The sequence below is a fragment of the Labeo rohita genome, chromosome 10 (genome assembly GCF_022985175.1).
Source record: "Labeo rohita strain BAU-BD-2019 chromosome 10, IGBB_LRoh.1.0, whole genome shotgun sequence".
Taxonomy (NCBI): Eukaryota; Metazoa; Chordata; class Actinopteri; order Cypriniformes; family Cyprinidae; genus Labeo; species Labeo rohita.
The window spans coordinates 11,878,328-11,894,823 of record NC_066878.1 but is presented as its reverse complement, the minus strand read 5'-3'; the positions used below and the strand labels follow the sequence as shown (position 1 = coordinate 11,894,823).

Here is a 16,496-nt window from a genome sequence, read left to right as displayed (position 1 = left end):
AGAAAGGTGGACATTGTTAAAATAGTTAATGTGACATCAGTAGTTCAACAGTAATGTTACGAAGCTACGAGAATACTTTCTGTGCGCAAAGAAAACAAATGTAACTATATACAGTTGAAGTCAAAAGTTTACATACACAATGCAGTATCTGCAAAAAATGTTAATTATTTTACCAAAATTATGTTAAAGTTTTTTTTTTTTTTTGTACTGACCTGAATAAGACATTTCACATAAAAGATATGTACATATAGTCCACAAGAGAAAATATTGAATTTAGAAAAATGATCCTGTTCAAAAGTTTACATACACTTGATTCTTAATACTGTGATGTTACCTCAATGATCCACAGCTTTTTTTTTTTTTTAGTGATAGTTGTTCATGAGACCCCTTGTTTGTCCTGAACAGTTAAACGGCCAGCTCTTCTTCAGAAAAATCCTTCAGTCCCACAGATTCTTTGGTTTTCCAGCATTTTTGTGTATTTGAACCCGACAATGACTGTATTATTTTGAGATCCATCTTTTCACATTAAGGACAACCGAGGGACTCATATGCAAATGCTACGGAAGGTTCAAACACTCACTAATGCTTCAGATGGAAAAACAATGCATTAAGAGGGTGTAAACTTTTGAATGGAATAAGGATGTGTACATTTTGCCTAAATATCATATTTTATTTCATTTAGTCCTGCCATTTAGAAGGTACAGAAGATACATACATGTTCCCCAGAATACAAAATAAGTTACATTTACCCTGATTTTCAAATTCCAAAAGTTTTCACCCACCCCCTGGCTCTTAATGCATAGTTTTTCCTTCTGAAGCATCACTAATAGTTTTAGTTTGTTTGTTTGTTTTTTTAATTCTGCCTGGTAATGTGATGCAGAAACTACACACTTCACACTTAAAAAAAGGTATATCAATTTCAATTATTTATAAAAGCAAGAAAATGTTATTACAATCAAAGGCGTAACAACATGACCAGTTTTTCTAGCAGTCTAAAAAATGCTTATGTGTTGGGGGGGTGGAGGGAGAGATCTGTATCATTTATCTGCAAAAAAAATTTTTATATAAGCACACAGGATATGACTGCTCGTGAGTGCGGTCACAGCGGTGTAGTTAGCGTTCAGCTTTTTAAAGTATTAGTACACAGTGGTGCAGTCCACACACCAGCAACTTGCACGATTTGACTCTAAAAAATCGAAAATGTGCAAGAGGAACAGCACAGGTACTGAGACTCATTTCATTATAACAATAACTAACACACATTTTAGTTATGTGAGTAATTAAGAAACATTTATCTACATATCTGTTATTTCAGGAAGTGATTCTGTGAGGACCAGAAGATACAAAAAAGTTACAGTGTATTTGGTGCTGCAGAGTGTTCTTCTGTTGGAGGCGATTGTTTTGCTGTTTACTGAACATAGAACTAAGACTCACCAGTATGAAAACGGCAAAGAAACGTTAACTAAACAAAGGAATCAGCTACGTGCCAATATTGAAAATTTGCTACAAAATAAGAACGTATTAAAGGATTTCAATAACAAAACCAATAAACAACATCAACAGTTAACTGAGGAGAAAAATCTACTGTCAAAACATCTTCGTGAAATGGGTAATGTTGAACTACACTACAACTACACAAATATTCAATATTAAAAAGATGCAGCATGCGTCTTGATTCAATTCAGGGTAAATGAAAACAAGGAGCTTGTAACTAGTATGGCTGTGTTACCAGATGGATGGAGGTGCCATGAATCCAGTTTATACTACATTTCCTCTACGACGAAGAGCTGGACTGACAGCAAACAAGACTGTTTGAATAGAGGAGCCAATCTGACTATTATAAACAGCAAAGATGAACAAGTAAGTAAAACACTGATTCAAAATGATTAATTCACTCATATAAAACGTATGTTAGTCAAGATATTAAAACATTATTTCAATTATATTCTATAATTAGGATTTTTTTTATAATGATGGTGAAGTTTGGATCGGTCTGACTAAAGTGGAGGGCACATGGAAATGGGTTGATGGCAGCACACTGACCTCTGGGTGACTATTATGTGATAAAAGATTCTCAAAATCAGTATCATATCACACAGAAAGCAGAACTGAACATCTAATGCTGATCTGTAGTTTCAGCTCCTGGAAGCCTGGAGAGCCAAATGGACGGGGAGGAGAGAACTGTGCTGCGACTGCTTCATCAGAGTGGCGTGATTATTCATGCTATGAAGCTTTACAGTGGATATGTGAGAGAAAATGATCAGTTTGTGATCAGATCAGAAAAGTACAATCTGTAATGTAATCGCTAATAGTTAACAGTTAAAAATGTAAAAAGTAAAGCTTTTTTTGCTAATGTTTCTTCTACAAGTCCTACTGTAATAAATCATCTTCATTAAATCATTGAGCAGCTTCTGTAGTGTTTTTTTTTGTTTTTTTTTTCTTTTCTCAGTATTAAAATGCACTGGCTATTAGTCTAAACACAGCTAGTATTAGCACCTCACAACAAAACTATTATATTTCTGGTATTACAATAGCTGTGATGCTAAGAGTAGAACTACAAACAATGAACGCTCATCAGATCAAGAGTATGCAGCCTCACACTAAAAAGAATGGACTGATGCTAACGCTCGGCTAATGGCTACAACTTAACAGTAATTTAAGGGAATGTTCTGTCTTTCCACGAACACATGACCTTACACCGGTTTACCTCTCTTGCAAATGCTAACATTGAACTTAGTTAGCTTTACAACTGCCTTAGTCTGCTGTAAAGTGAAGGCATCCTGACTTAAGTAGGGCCCTATGAAATGCGTTTTATTTTTTCCCAAATTCCATTTTATTTTTTTCCCAAATTCCATTTTTTCTATTTTAATATTTTTCTGGATCCTGTTTTTTCCCGTTTAAATTTTTCTCAAATCCTCTTTAATGGTTAAATAAAATTGTATTAATCAAAGAGCATGTCTAATTAATTAAAATCATGAAACTTATACAATTTCACATCAATTTAAATGACATATTTAGGGCCCTATGAAATGTTTTTTTTTTTTTTTTTTTTTTCCCTCACCATATGTTTTATTGTTATCAAATTTTGTGTTTTAGCATGTCTAATTATTTGAATGCATACTTAATTTATTCAAATTTATTCTCAACATAGCCTTATGAAAGGTTTTTGTACTGTTTTTGTACAGAAAATTCTATGTTGTGTATTTAAAATGTTCTGGTTATCAAATGAAAGCATAAAACATTAATTAAATGTATCTTTTAATTATTGAAAATTAAGCAAACCTTTTTTTTTTTTTTTTTTTTGGCAAACAAAGGGAAATTTACTAATAAAATTAAAACATGGAAGAAATGTGTGATTATACCCTAAAAAATATTGTTGTTTCATTTTAGTATGAGTAGCAATAGTAGTAACATATATCTGGCACAGTGTGTTCAAGTTAAACTGGACTTTTAATTTGACGGGTTGCCGAGCGTCACGCACGCTTCAGTGTGTGTAGTAAACAAAACCGCTCATCTGCTCCAATCATTAAAACAGAGACACGCCCTTATTTCTATTATTTAAATGGTATTTCTGCGGCATATTATTTACAGATACTAGTCCATATTGCGGTTTGATTTAAGTGTAATGACATACTTTTGATTCATTCATTCAAACTTCGACAAATTCCGTGACATTCCACGTTATTCAGTAAATTCCATTTTTATGACTGGATTCCATGATTCTGTCTGCGTTTTCTGCATCGTGGAAATCACAGGGCCCTACATAAGGTATCTGTAAACTTATCTGCTAACGTTCTTCATTTTTAGCTAAAGTAAGACCCTCAAAACAGCGAATGAAAATTTTAAAATTGCACTTCCTATCCAACATGACTGACTCCATGTTGAGCAGAATCAGATAAAACCAAGAGAAATGTGTTCTACATGACATCATAAATGACATGGTCCGCTGCGGAGCGGATGGGGAAGAGGGGAGAGAGTCAACTAAGGGTTCAGACAGTTTCATTTCGCTCCCACTGAGATAACATCACAAATAAATGCACAGAAATTTGCATTCTGCATCTAAAACAAATGTATATGAACGTGCTGTTGCACCTCTATTAATTTTTTAGGCTTATTTTGTGGCATTTATAATCCTTTTGATAGTTTGCGTTAAGGAGTTGTAAAAAACGCTATTACACTCACCTTATGAATGAATCGCGTTTGTGCCGAACTCAGCATACAAAGCAAACAAAAACAAACAGTCTCCTTCTACCCATTAACGTTTCTCTCAGTTACTGTATGTAATCTCACAGTCTGAAGCGTCTGTCATAGCAAATCAACACGCGCTGTCGTGAATAATTAGGCGAAGAGTCTTCTCATAGGATAAGAAAGCGCAGCCTCATGAATAATTATGAGACACCCACGCGTCATCGATGTGCTATAGTCCGTTGCCACATCACAAACTGTGACGTCAGCACAATGTAGATTTTAAACCCGGAAGATGAAAATAGAGCAAAAAAGCTCAAAATTAACCAGTTTTCTCCAACAATTAAAATTAATGGATATTAACATTTTTATATATGATGTGCAACACAAACACCTCTGCTCAAATCTCAGAAAAAGTAGTCTGGGGTTTCATGAACCTTTAAGTTTTAGCGCCATGTCACGTTAATATCATGTGGCATTTTTATTGGCTGGTCAGTAAACGTGGGCTGTGGCAGCAAACACACCGTGCAATGATCAGGCTGAATTTCTGACACTGTCAGAAAATGATCGTAGGCTATCTGTGGTGGCAAGTACAAAGTTTGTGATAGCACCAAAGGCACCATGAGACCAGCTATGTCGTTATCTTTATTGCGCCATTTATAAACCCGCATTTATTATGCACAGTACAATCAGATGACTGATTTTAAACTGATTCGGGTTTGAACATTTAAATGCTGAACACCGCTCCTGAGAGTTTCTGACATTTTTAGTGCATTGATTGTGTTGTTTTGTTTTTGCCGGTGTTTTAACAAATAATGCTACCTGTCAGATTGTGCTACCAACACTGTGTTTTTCATACTGTAATGTTATGTTTAGGGTTGGGGTAGGTGTACACGTTAATAAAGCCTCACACAATATTAATATCATGCTGGAAGCAAAATCTGATAGGTAGCATTTTTCGCTGTCGAATTATGCTACCATCTGTTTTAATGGGAGGTAGCAAAATCTGACAGGGTAGCACAAATTGTCAGAACACAGGCTCTTGAAACTCCACCCTCTTCTCATTCAGCTCATTTGCATTTAAAGGGACAAACACACACACAAAAAAAATTGGCTCATAACATTAAAGCTGTCATTTTAAAGGGGTCCTATTATGCTTTTTGAACTTTAGTCAGTGTGTGGTGTGTATCTTTGGGCTTAAAAAAGGTCTACGAAGTTAAAAATCCCTTTTCAAGAACTACTCCTTTGGACTACAACGTTTGTTTTCCTCATGCAATGATGTCACAACGCGGTCTATTAGAATATCATTAAAATAAATCCCGCCCACAGAAATTTTAATTGTTGCGGTGGGGGGGGCGTGTAGGGATGAGGTGGGGGATTAACTAGAACCACTTCAACGAGCCGCAGCATGGCGGGTATATACACAAGCATTGACTAGAGTGGCCGGTTTAGAGCTCTAACGCACCGCAGACGTGTGCAGTACAGGGGGTCGAAACACATGCCGAAACCGTGATTTACTCCGGCTGGGCGTCGGAGCTGTAACACGCCGCAGATGTGTGCAGTGTGTGGTAAGAGATTTATTCATCATACAGTGTAGATAGCTTCACTTATAACGCAAATGTTTTTTTAAAATGCATAAACTTGCACTAGAATAGGGTAGGCTAATCAGTGATGATGTTTTTTGATAATGTTAGGCTGCTTTTCGCCTTATGCTGGAGCTGGTTTCGGGCAATGAAACTAAGTAAGTGTAAATAATTGAATACATTAGCACGATAATATCATGTATTGGCGATCTCGCAGGCTGATGATAGGACCCAGCACTACTGTAGCATATTATTTACTGACCCTCCATGCATCCTAGGTGTATATGACTTCCTTCTTTCAGACGAATGCAATCGGAGTTATATTAAAATTTATCCTGGCACTCCCAAGCTTTATTAACCCCCCAGCCTCCTGTAGCAAATCAATGCGTTTATATAAATATCCATATTTAAAATGTAAGAATCACTTTAATCAGCTGTACACAGAACATGCTTCTTTGACAAGCGTGGCAGTACTGAAACGCTGTCTAATCTGTTCGCCAAATGCAACGCAGTGAGACAGCTAACCAATCACAACACATTTTGTTTTTCGGAAGGCGGGCCTTCATTAAACCCGGAACTAATCGAGCCTGATGTGCCAGGCTGGGAGAGATGTATTGTAATAATGTAAATTATGTAAAAAATAATGCGTTTTTCGAACCACCAAGCATGAAAGCATGTTCTAGTACACCCCCAAAACAAAATCAAGACTTTGTAAAAGAGCATAATTGGACCCCTTTAACAAGCTATAAAAAAATGATCTGTCAGGTACTTTGAGCTAAGCTTTGAGGGACTCTGGAGGGACTGGAGACTTATTTTACATCTTGTAAAAAGGGGCATAATAGGTCCCCTTTAAGTTCCTATTATGTTGCTGCAACTATCTAGTCATATAGTAGTTTTCTGGGTGGTAATTTATTTCAACCCAGAAAGAAACTGGTAGAGAAATTGGTAGTTCACAAAGAAAGTCCACAAAAGGGACTTTTGATTGTTGATTGGTGCACCGTAACTAAAACTAATTTCTTTCAGTTATTATATATGAATGGAAAATTTGACATCTTCAACACATTCACAAGTTTATGTACATAATTATGTTAATGGGTTTGAGTGTTGAGTAAAAACAGTGTTAAGGGTGAAAACCCGAAACAGGAACAACATTCAGCATTAAAAGAAATTGCATGAATAAAACACTAAATAAATAGAAAAGAAAAAGACTGAAAAGAAAAACATTGAAGTCCAGCAAGTACTACTATGAACTCTAGTAAATGAATGAGAATTACAAGAAATAAAGAAAGTAAAAGGAGTTCTTTTTTTTTGTGCGTGCCCTACAGGATATCACATGTTCTTGACCACAGTGGTGAGTAATAAAATAGAAGCTCAAAGCAGAAGTTGAAAGTGGTGCAGTCCACTTGAAGCAAAAACTTCTGATAGTCTCATTTAACTCCAGCAGACTGACTACATCTTATTACGACAATATGAACAATCCTGGGGTGTATGAAAATTATGAAAAGGAGATGCATATCTATGCTAATCCAGATCCTGTAAACAGTCATGATGTCAAGACAGAAACAGAGAACACCAGGAGACAACCACCTCAGCACACAGGTACTGAGACTCATTTCATTAAAACAACTGATACATTTAGGTAATATAAGTAATTAACATTTTTCTATATATATGCCAACTTCAGGAAGTGATCAAGTGACGATTAGAAACTACAGAGCAGCTGCAGTGTGTTTGGTGCTGCTGTGTGTTCTTCTGCTGACTGCAGTCATAGTGCTGTGTGTCCACATCCATACAAACAACACAGAAGACAGAGATGAGCAATCATACAACATTACCAATCTCACAAAAGAGAGAGACCAGCTACTAAACGGGAATACCAACCTTACAAAAGAAAGAAACCAGCTACTAACCAGGAATAATGACCTCACAAAAGAGAGAAATAGATTATCATCAAATAACGAAGAACTGATTAAACAAAGAGACAAGTCAAATCAAGAGAAAAATGAACTGCTGAATAGTATTCGTGAAAAGGGTAATCATGAACGACATTTAAGCTAAAATGACCAACATTTTGTTGTGCAGGATATTATCATCAATTACACTACAAGTGAATTAGGCACAGCCAGTTAAATATACATTTGGTTGATCCGTGGTTGATGAAAATAAAGTGCTAAAAGCTGAACTGGTTGTATTTACAGATGGATGGACTTACTATCGATCCAATTTCTACTACATTTCCTCTCAACAGAAGAGCTGGACTGAGAGCAGAAGATACTGTACAGACAGAGGAGCAGATCTGATCATCATAAACAACAGAGAGGAACAAGTGAGTGAAACAGATTTTTAAGCAGATAATAGTCTACAGCAGGGTTATTAAATAATAGTTTCAAGAGGTCTGGTCCACATATTTCCATCCAAGCAAAAGACCGGGCAATACTTAATTATACATATCCATCTGGGCAGCAGTTAAAGGAGAACTCCACTTCCAGAACAACAATTTACAGACAATTTACTCACCCCTTTGTCATCCAACATGTTCATGTCTTTCTTCAGTCCTAAAGAAATTATGTTTTTTGAGGAAAATATTTCAGAATTTTTCTCCATATAATCGATTGATATGGTGCCCCGAGTTTGAACTTTCAAAATACAGTTTAAATGCGGCTTCAAATGATCACAAATGCTTTTGTAAAACGATCTCAGCTGAGTAAGAAGGGTCTTATCTAGCGAAACGATCAGTTATTTTCATAAAAATAATACAATTTATATACTTTTCAATGTCAAACACTCAACTTGTCTTGTATTTTCCAACCTCTGTTTTTTTTTCCGAAAAACTCCCATCTCATGTTCTCCCTCAACTTCAAAATCGTCCTATATCGCTGTTTTACCTTTTTTGTTAAGGGTGTTTGATCTTCTTTGCATGTTCACTTTGCAAAGACTGGGTCGGTACTTCTGCAGCGATGTTGGATGATTTTAAAATGATTTTTGAAGTTGAGGGAGAAAATACGATCAGAGTTTTTTGACATACCCTAACTGTCTTGAGCCAGAATAGTTCAGGAAAAGCAAGAAAAGATGAGCATTTGAGATTAAAAAGTATTTAAATTGATTTTTTTTTATTATTATTAAAATAACCGATTGCTTCGCTAGATAAGACCCTTCTTCCTCGGCTGGGATCGTTTACAACCGCATTTGGGATCGTTCGAAGCCCCATTGAAACTGCGTTTTGGAAGTTCAAAATCGGGGCACCATATCAGTCCATTATATGGAGAAAAATCCTGAAATGTTTTCCTTAAAAAAACACAATTTCTTTACGACTAAAGAAAGAAAGACACAAACAGCTTGGATGACAAGGGGGTGGGTACATATGAGTACATACCTGTAAATTGTTGTTCTGGAAGTGGACTTCTCCTTTAAGCCCAAATAGATAGGAATATTAAAAGATAAGATCAGATGTTTTACCAGACCATTATTATTTTTACATGTAGATAACCATGTATGGAAAAAAGCCATGCGACAGAAAAAATACTGTATGGGGTTTCAGGGCTTTAAGTAAAATTTTCAGGTGCTGTCATTGCCATTATCGCTCACTATCCTCTTGTTAAGTGGTGATGTAAGGAATGCAGTTTCCGGGTCCAAGCCTCAACTCGTTTCACTTGAGAATACAGCTGTTCATGAGCACTGTTTATTCATATTAAATATTTAAGGTAAACATTCTTAAACAAACAAAAAAAAAAAAGGTGTACACTACAGTTTCCGTGCTCACAGCATCCAAAACACAAATAATTTTTATATTTATTTATTTATTTATTTATATTTTAAGGCTAGGAATATAATTTTTGATAGCATAATATCACATTGTGAGTGTATATTAGCACCGTTTGTTGTTTTCTCGTGGCATCTTATAGAGCGTTTGGACCGTCAGATGTCAGACTTAACAAGGAGATCTGGTTGCAACCAAGCCCGGGTCTAGAAACAGACAGAGATCCACTAGTTGAGGACAGTTGGTCTATTTTAAGAAAACCTTTATGACATCATTTTTTTATTGTTTCATATTCTCAGGATTTTGTTAATAAACTATCTTGTGGAACTAATGTCTGGATTGGTCTGACTGACAGAGAAGTGGAGGGAACATGGAAATGGGTTGATGGGAGCACACCAACCTCTAGGTGAGAAATTACTGAATTAAACAGATCATTATCTAATAAATTATTCTCAAAGTCTAGTGTTAATTTTGTTATGAAAAATGATTGTTGTTGACCATTTTTACATGAATAAGACAAGACGATACTGACATAACTGAAAGCTAATTGTGCATTTTCTTGATGTATCATATAATGTATCAAATTGATCACGTGGTTGATAGAAAAATCTGCCTTTTCCTCAACAAAAAGACTTTTAAGTATAATAAAACTGCTCAGGCATTTATGCTTGCAGAGCCAGGGCTCTTAATGGCTTTTTGGGAGGGAAAAAAATTTGCATGCATATTACAGAACAGTGATGTTGTTTCATGTACACACAAGTTTTCATGCATGGGGTTTTCAGATATCAAGACTTTAAATGCCCCAATACATTTATACATGTTCTGCTCAGTGTTTAGGCCACCTATCAACCATGTGATCAATTTGACACATCATATGATACATCAAGAAACTAGAAACCCCCTAAAATTCCCAGACTTTGTCAACTACAACTTGACTGAACAAAACAAACATGTTAACTAATCATGGGAAATAAAAGCTGACCAAATGAACACTATCACAGTCAGTGTCATATCATACAGAAAGCTGATCATCTCTGATCTGTTGTTTTAGGTTCTGGATGTCTAAAGAGCCAAACAGTTTTGCGGGTGATGAAGACTGTGCTATAAATAATTCAGGATGGGCTGATTTTCCATGTAATACTGATTTTCCATGGATATGTGAGAAGAGTTTTTTAAAATAAGTGATCAAATAAACTGCCAGTGTCTGAGCAGATACGGAACATGGTCTTTCTTCAACTTTTTCAATATTTATTTTATGCAAATATTATTTATCATTTCACACTAATTATGACTATCCCTCAGTTTCATCCAAATTTCTGAAACATCATCTCAAAGGTTTAAATGAAATATAAGAAGACAAAAAAAAAAAAAAAAAAATCAAAGTAAATATTACTTTTAACAATATTTAATAAATACATTCAATTTCAATTAATTCTAAGTGCTAGCTAAGATTAGATTTGTCTTCATTTCCATACAGCACAGGGCTGGGCAATATACTGAATATTAACAATATTACTGTGATGTTGATGTTTTAAAAGTAAATATTATGTATCGTGACAGTGTTTAAAGTTTCAAGACAGGAAGTCAATTTCACTCCTGTTTTTCATCTCATGATTATGACAGCTAATAGATGGCTGCTTTCAAATACTTGTGTGTTTATGTGATTTCAAAGGTTCCTATTTGCAACAAGTTCAACAGCATTGAGCACTGTAGCCAATCACAGATAAATCTGTTGAGCCTGTGAATTAAATGGCCAATCAGAGGTGTTTAAATTAATTAATGGTGCATCCACTCAATAGTGCTTAAGACACTGGAGTTCAGGACATGAGTGTGACCTTGTACCAATAAGAGATTTATTGCACAGTGTAGAAAACTTCATTGATCAAAAATGGTGTTTTCACAAGAGTGCAGATCTCTATAGACTCACACTGAAGTGACTAACAACTTCTCTTTGCTTGCTTTCTGTTTATCTGCCTTTTTCTGAACGCGAAAGTCTCGCCCAACTTAAATTGAGAACGGATTATAGTAAAGCAATAAGTCTCGTGGAACCGTGGTTTACAGTGAATTTATAACAGCTAAGAGGGTTTTAGGCACTTTTTCTTTGCACCGTGCCTAACAACGCCCCTTACCCATTATAAATTCACTGTAAACCATCGCTTGTTGGGGCATATTGCTTTATTATCCTTTCGCAATTTAAGTAAAAGAAACTAATAACAAACACCAAACAGCTCAACGTACAGGTACTAATTTTATTATAACAACAATTAACATATTTCAGCCTCTTTAAGGGTCTCCTGACATGCAAAAATGACGCAAAAAGATGTCTCATGTGATGAAATGTCTCTTAGTGAGACATTTAGTGAGACATTTAGTTAGACACATGACAGAAAACACTTTCACTTCCTCTAAAGTGTTTTTAGTGTGGCACGTCAATAGCTTTCCTTAAAGATGCACTATATGTAATCTCTTCCACTTTTAAAAGTTTTCCCCCCAAACAAATGATTAGTACTTTGAAAATATCACAAATATGTCTCACTCACACAAGATGAAGACTCATATCAGGATTTTAAACAAGTAGATTGTAGGAAAAGTCTGACATGTAAGTGCTTACTGTGCCAACCCAAAGTAGGAAATTTACAATCCTTTCTCAGTCCAACTTTTTATCTTATTCAGCTGATAATATTTTTTGTAATTAAAAAAGGAAGAGAAATAGAAGAAGTAGTAACTTCATTTGTATAGCTGTTTACTAGAGCTGCACTGTGTTTTTCTGATAGGGGTTATTACAGCAAGACTTGTGGCATTGGTGTCATTTGCAGCATCTGAGAAGTGCTTGTTCACACTAATAGAAGCATTCACTGCTAATAAAAGACATACAGTACAATATTATGCAGTACAGTATGGTGTTAGCATGAAGCTAATGGCTAAACCAACTACACTGTAAAAAATAAAAAACACAATTTGTTGAGTCAGCTTAAAATAATTTGTTACCGTTGACTGAACTTAAAGTTTTAAGGCAGCTAGGTTACAAATTATTTTAAGTTGACTAAACAAATTGTTTTTTTTGTTTGCTTGAATATTCCTACTGTACTGCATGAGGATCCAGTAGCAATGTAAGAATGGTATGGTCTTTCTGCTAACAAAGAGTTTTCGTTAGCTTGCATTTTAATAAACACCTGATTTCTTATTCATTTAGTAGCTCTCTGGGTTACAGCAGACAGGTTGCTCATTCAGCAGCTCCAAAACTAAATAAATAAATAAATGTTTATGAGGCCTATTGGTTCCATTTGTAGGAAATTGTTTTACACATTTGGTGGCATTTGCAGTGTCATCATATTATTCTCTATGTCAGAACATGCAATACATACACATAAACACACACACACACACACATGCATACATATAGTGAGCTGAGAAGTGCTTGTTCACCACATCAAATGCAAATAATTAATGCAAAAAATTTTCAACTAATATGTTAGTTTTACAAAGACTGTAACAGTGGGAAGAGTACATCTTCATAATTAACTTCATGAGTACATAAGGAATTTTCTCATCAAACATCAGCAAAAAAAAGTTCCCTTTTTAAGTGTCCCACCAGGATGTCACGTGTATCATCTTGACCACAGTGGTCCTTTTTAAAATAAAAGCTCATAAGCAGAAGTACGGAGTGGTCGAGTCCACTTGAAGCAACCGCTTCAAATACTGTCACGTTTAACTCCAGCAGACTGAATACGTCTTATAACGGCAATATGAAGAATCCCAGGACACATGGAATGGATAAAGATGAAGAGGAGATGAATACCAATGCTGACGCTCATGATGCTATAAACAACCATGATGTCTGGACAGAAACGGAGAACTCAAACACCAAGAGATGGCAAACACCTCAATACACAGGTACTTGAGACTCATTTCATTATAACAACTGCTAACACACATTTGAGTTATATGAGTAATATTATTTTAATATGAGTAATATTATTTTTCTCCATATCTGTCATCTTCAGGAAGTGAGGGTGTGGAGATTAGAAGGTCCAAAGCAGCTGTAGTGTGTCTGGTGCTGCTGTGTGTTCTTCTGCTGACTGAAGTCATAATATTGTGTGTCCACATCCATGCAAACAACATAAACTACATGGAAGACCAGCTACTAATCACTGATACCAACCTCACAGACGAGAGAGACCAGCTAATAACCAACAAAACCAACCTCACAGAAGACAGAAATGGGGTTCAAACCAATGAAACCAAACTTGCGGAAGAGAGAGACAGGCTACTAAATAACAATACCAACCTTGGTGAAGAGAGAGACGGGCTACTAACCAATGAAACCAACCTCGCAAAAGACAGAGATGGGCTACTAATTAACAATACCAACCTCGGTAAATACAGAGAGGTGCTACTAACCAACGATACCAACCTCGCAGAAGAGAAAGACGGGCTATTAACCAACGATACCAAGCTCACAAAAGACAAAGATGGGCTACTAATTAACAATACCAACCTCGGTCAAGACAGAGAGGGGCTACTAACCAACGATACCAACCTCGCAGAAGAGAAAGACGGGCTATTAACCAACGATACCAACCTCACAAAAGACAGAGATGGGCTACTAATTAACAATACCAACCTCGGTGAAGACAGAGAGGGGCTACTAACCAACGATACCAACCTCGCAGAAGAGAAAGACGGGCTACTTACCAACTATACCAACCTCGCAGAAGAGAGAGAAACGCTACTAACCAATATCACCAACCTCACAGAAGAGAGAGACCAGCTATTAACCAACAATACCAACCTCATTAAAGAGAGAGACCAGCTAGTAACCAAGAACATGCAATTGACAAAAGAGAAAGATGTATTATTAGCAAACAACCGTGACCTAATTAAACAAAGAGACCAGTTAAATTATGAGAAAAGAGAATTGCTGAACATGGGTAATCACAAACAACACTAAAACTAAAAAAAACTAACTTTTATTTTTTTAAGATATATTATTAATTACTTAGGTACCACCAGTTTAAAATTAACTTGGTAAATCAGTGTGATGGGAATAAAGTGCTAATAGTTGAACTGTTGTGTTTACAGATGGATGGCTTTACTATCGATCGCATTTTTACTACATTTCCTCTCAAAAGAAGAACTGGTATGACAGCAGAAGATATTGTACGGACAGACGAGCAGATCTGATCATCATAAACAACAGAGATGAACATGTAAGTGAAACGTATTTTCTAACCAGATGACAGTCTATAGAAAAAGGTTTTTCGACTTTTAAACTCCTTTTAATTAATCCTTTGCTGCCATAAATGTGTAATTGTTTCATTCTTTCAGAACTTTTTTAAAAAGATGTCTTGTGGTGCTCATGCCTGGATTGGTCTGACTGACAGACATGCGGAGGGCAGATGGAAATGGGTCGACGGCAGCAACCCTGGGTGAGAACTCACTGAACTGAACTGATTAATAAAAAAAAAACAAATAAAAAAAATCACTGTCAGTATGATATATCACACAGAAAGCAGAACTGAACATCGAATGCTGATTTGTAGTTTCAGGTCGTGGGCTGTTACAGAGCCCAATAGTATCGGAGGCAATGAAGATTGTGCTGTAACTCATTCATTAGGATGGGCTGATTTTCCATGTCATCGTGCTTTTCAATGGATCTGTGAGAGGAACAGTTTAAGATAAATCATTACATGAACTTCCGATTTATGTCATATCATACATAAAGGCATTTTTTTCCAAATAAAAAACTATGTAAAGGCAATTGGGAACAAGTGGAACGTGTTATTGCTGTTTCTTCATGTTTTCTTTTGTTCTCTTTATTTTCTTTCATTTTATTACATGAAGGTTACATTAAACTAAGAATGTTTTTACAATCCATTTTTACTTGTTTTGTTTTCAATGCATAGATTTAAATGTATTCATCTTAAAACATAGAGAGATACATAATAAAATACGGCATTTAAACTGTCATCAAACCTGAATCTATACTGTATGCAATTTCCTCAATTCTCCCCACAGTTCAAAAGTTCACATCAGTGAAGGAGGGAAAAAAAAAAAAAAAAAAAACTCATATAAATGTGAATGATGACTGAGCAGTATATATTGAGATTTTTTCAGATGAGCTAAATGTTGACTACTGAGAAGGGTGTTAATGAACTTCCATCTGTTGTGCATTATGCAAAATGGCTGTCATGGCACTATAAAAATAGACAACTTCCTTCAAATGCTCGTTTCAAGTTACAATACTGCTGAGCATACATAAAGGTAACAGTTCACCAAAAAACAATATATCTGTCATCATTTAATCACCCTTGACTTGGAACTGTATCTTGGATCTTCTCATTCTTCTCATTTTTGGGTGAACTGTTCCTTTAAGCTTCATCTCTTTAATTCCTTTAGCTAAGAAGTTCTTTTATAAAGACAAGTGTTCAGACGAGACAGTCAGGGACAGTTGGAGACATACTAACTGATATTTCGAAGGTCATTAGAATGAATAACATGAAAAAGAAAGACGCTTTTGTATGTGACTTGGCCTTTAACCAACCTACAGATGGCTGGTGTCTCATAGCAACTGCAGGTGATACTATGTTTCTCACATTATAAGTCTGTTCTGAGGTATTGAGAAAAAAACACATGAACACAAAAAATGTATCAGAATCAATTTCAAACAGCTGTTTACAAAACAAAACAGGGTTAATACATGTGAATTAAAAACACACAAGAACCTGACAATGTTGTCTGTTGGAATTCCCGTGCTTGTCGGAACAGGAGGATGAAAATGATGAAAAACATGCTCATAAAAACCATTTAAAACTCATCTGGTCAACTCATTGGGGAAATATGCAGTGGACACACACATTTAATGTCAATAGCCAATCAAGTATAAAGGTAATAGAAGCCAGGCAGCAGGTATTCGGGACCATGTAAATGCCCTCTGAGGCCCTCGCCTCTCTGCTTTATCGATTTACAAC

General features: G+C 35.8%; 4 protein-coding genes across 9 annotated transcripts in view; 3 read left to right on the top strand and 1 right to left on the bottom strand.

Moving 5' to 3' along the window:
- The window catches only part of LOC127172360 (lymphocyte antigen 75-like), a 45,806-nt gene extending 35,050 nt beyond the window's left edge, over positions 1 to 10,756 (top strand). The window contains exons 14-15 of the mRNA XM_051121628.1: positions 9,825 to 9,931; positions 10,577 to 10,756. Coding sequence (XP_050977585.1) covers positions 9,825 to 9,931; positions 10,577 to 10,706 — 237 coding nt within the window. The 3' untranslated portion in view covers positions 10,707 to 10,756. The remainder of the gene's footprint in view (positions 1 to 9,824; positions 9,932 to 10,576) is intronic.
- The window catches only part of cadm2a (cell adhesion molecule 2a), a 572,131-nt gene that overhangs the window by 290,126 nt on the left and 265,509 nt on the right, over positions 1 to 16,496 (bottom strand). The gene's annotated exons all lie outside the window — the stretch shown is intronic.
- LOC127172351 (CD209 antigen-like protein C) lies at positions 1,039 to 2,396 on the top strand. The gene is made up of 5 exons (XM_051121621.1): positions 1,039 to 1,222; positions 1,316 to 1,609; positions 1,733 to 1,860; positions 1,958 to 2,049; positions 2,134 to 2,396. The coding sequence occupies exons 1-5, from the start codon at positions 1,201 to 1,203 to the stop codon at positions 2,258 to 2,260; spliced, it is 663 nt and encodes a 220-aa protein (XP_050977578.1). The 5' UTR covers positions 1,039 to 1,200; the 3' UTR covers positions 2,261 to 2,396.
- On the top strand, positions 13,204 to 15,432 carry LOC127172339 (C-type lectin domain family 4 member F-like). The gene is made up of 5 exons (XM_051121603.1): positions 13,204 to 13,419; positions 13,530 to 14,456; positions 14,608 to 14,735; positions 14,854 to 14,954; positions 15,069 to 15,432. Exons 1-5 carry the CDS (start codon positions 13,272 to 13,274, stop codon positions 15,205 to 15,207), a joined length of 1,443 nt encoding a protein of 480 aa, XP_050977560.1. The 5' UTR covers positions 13,204 to 13,271; the 3' UTR covers positions 15,208 to 15,432.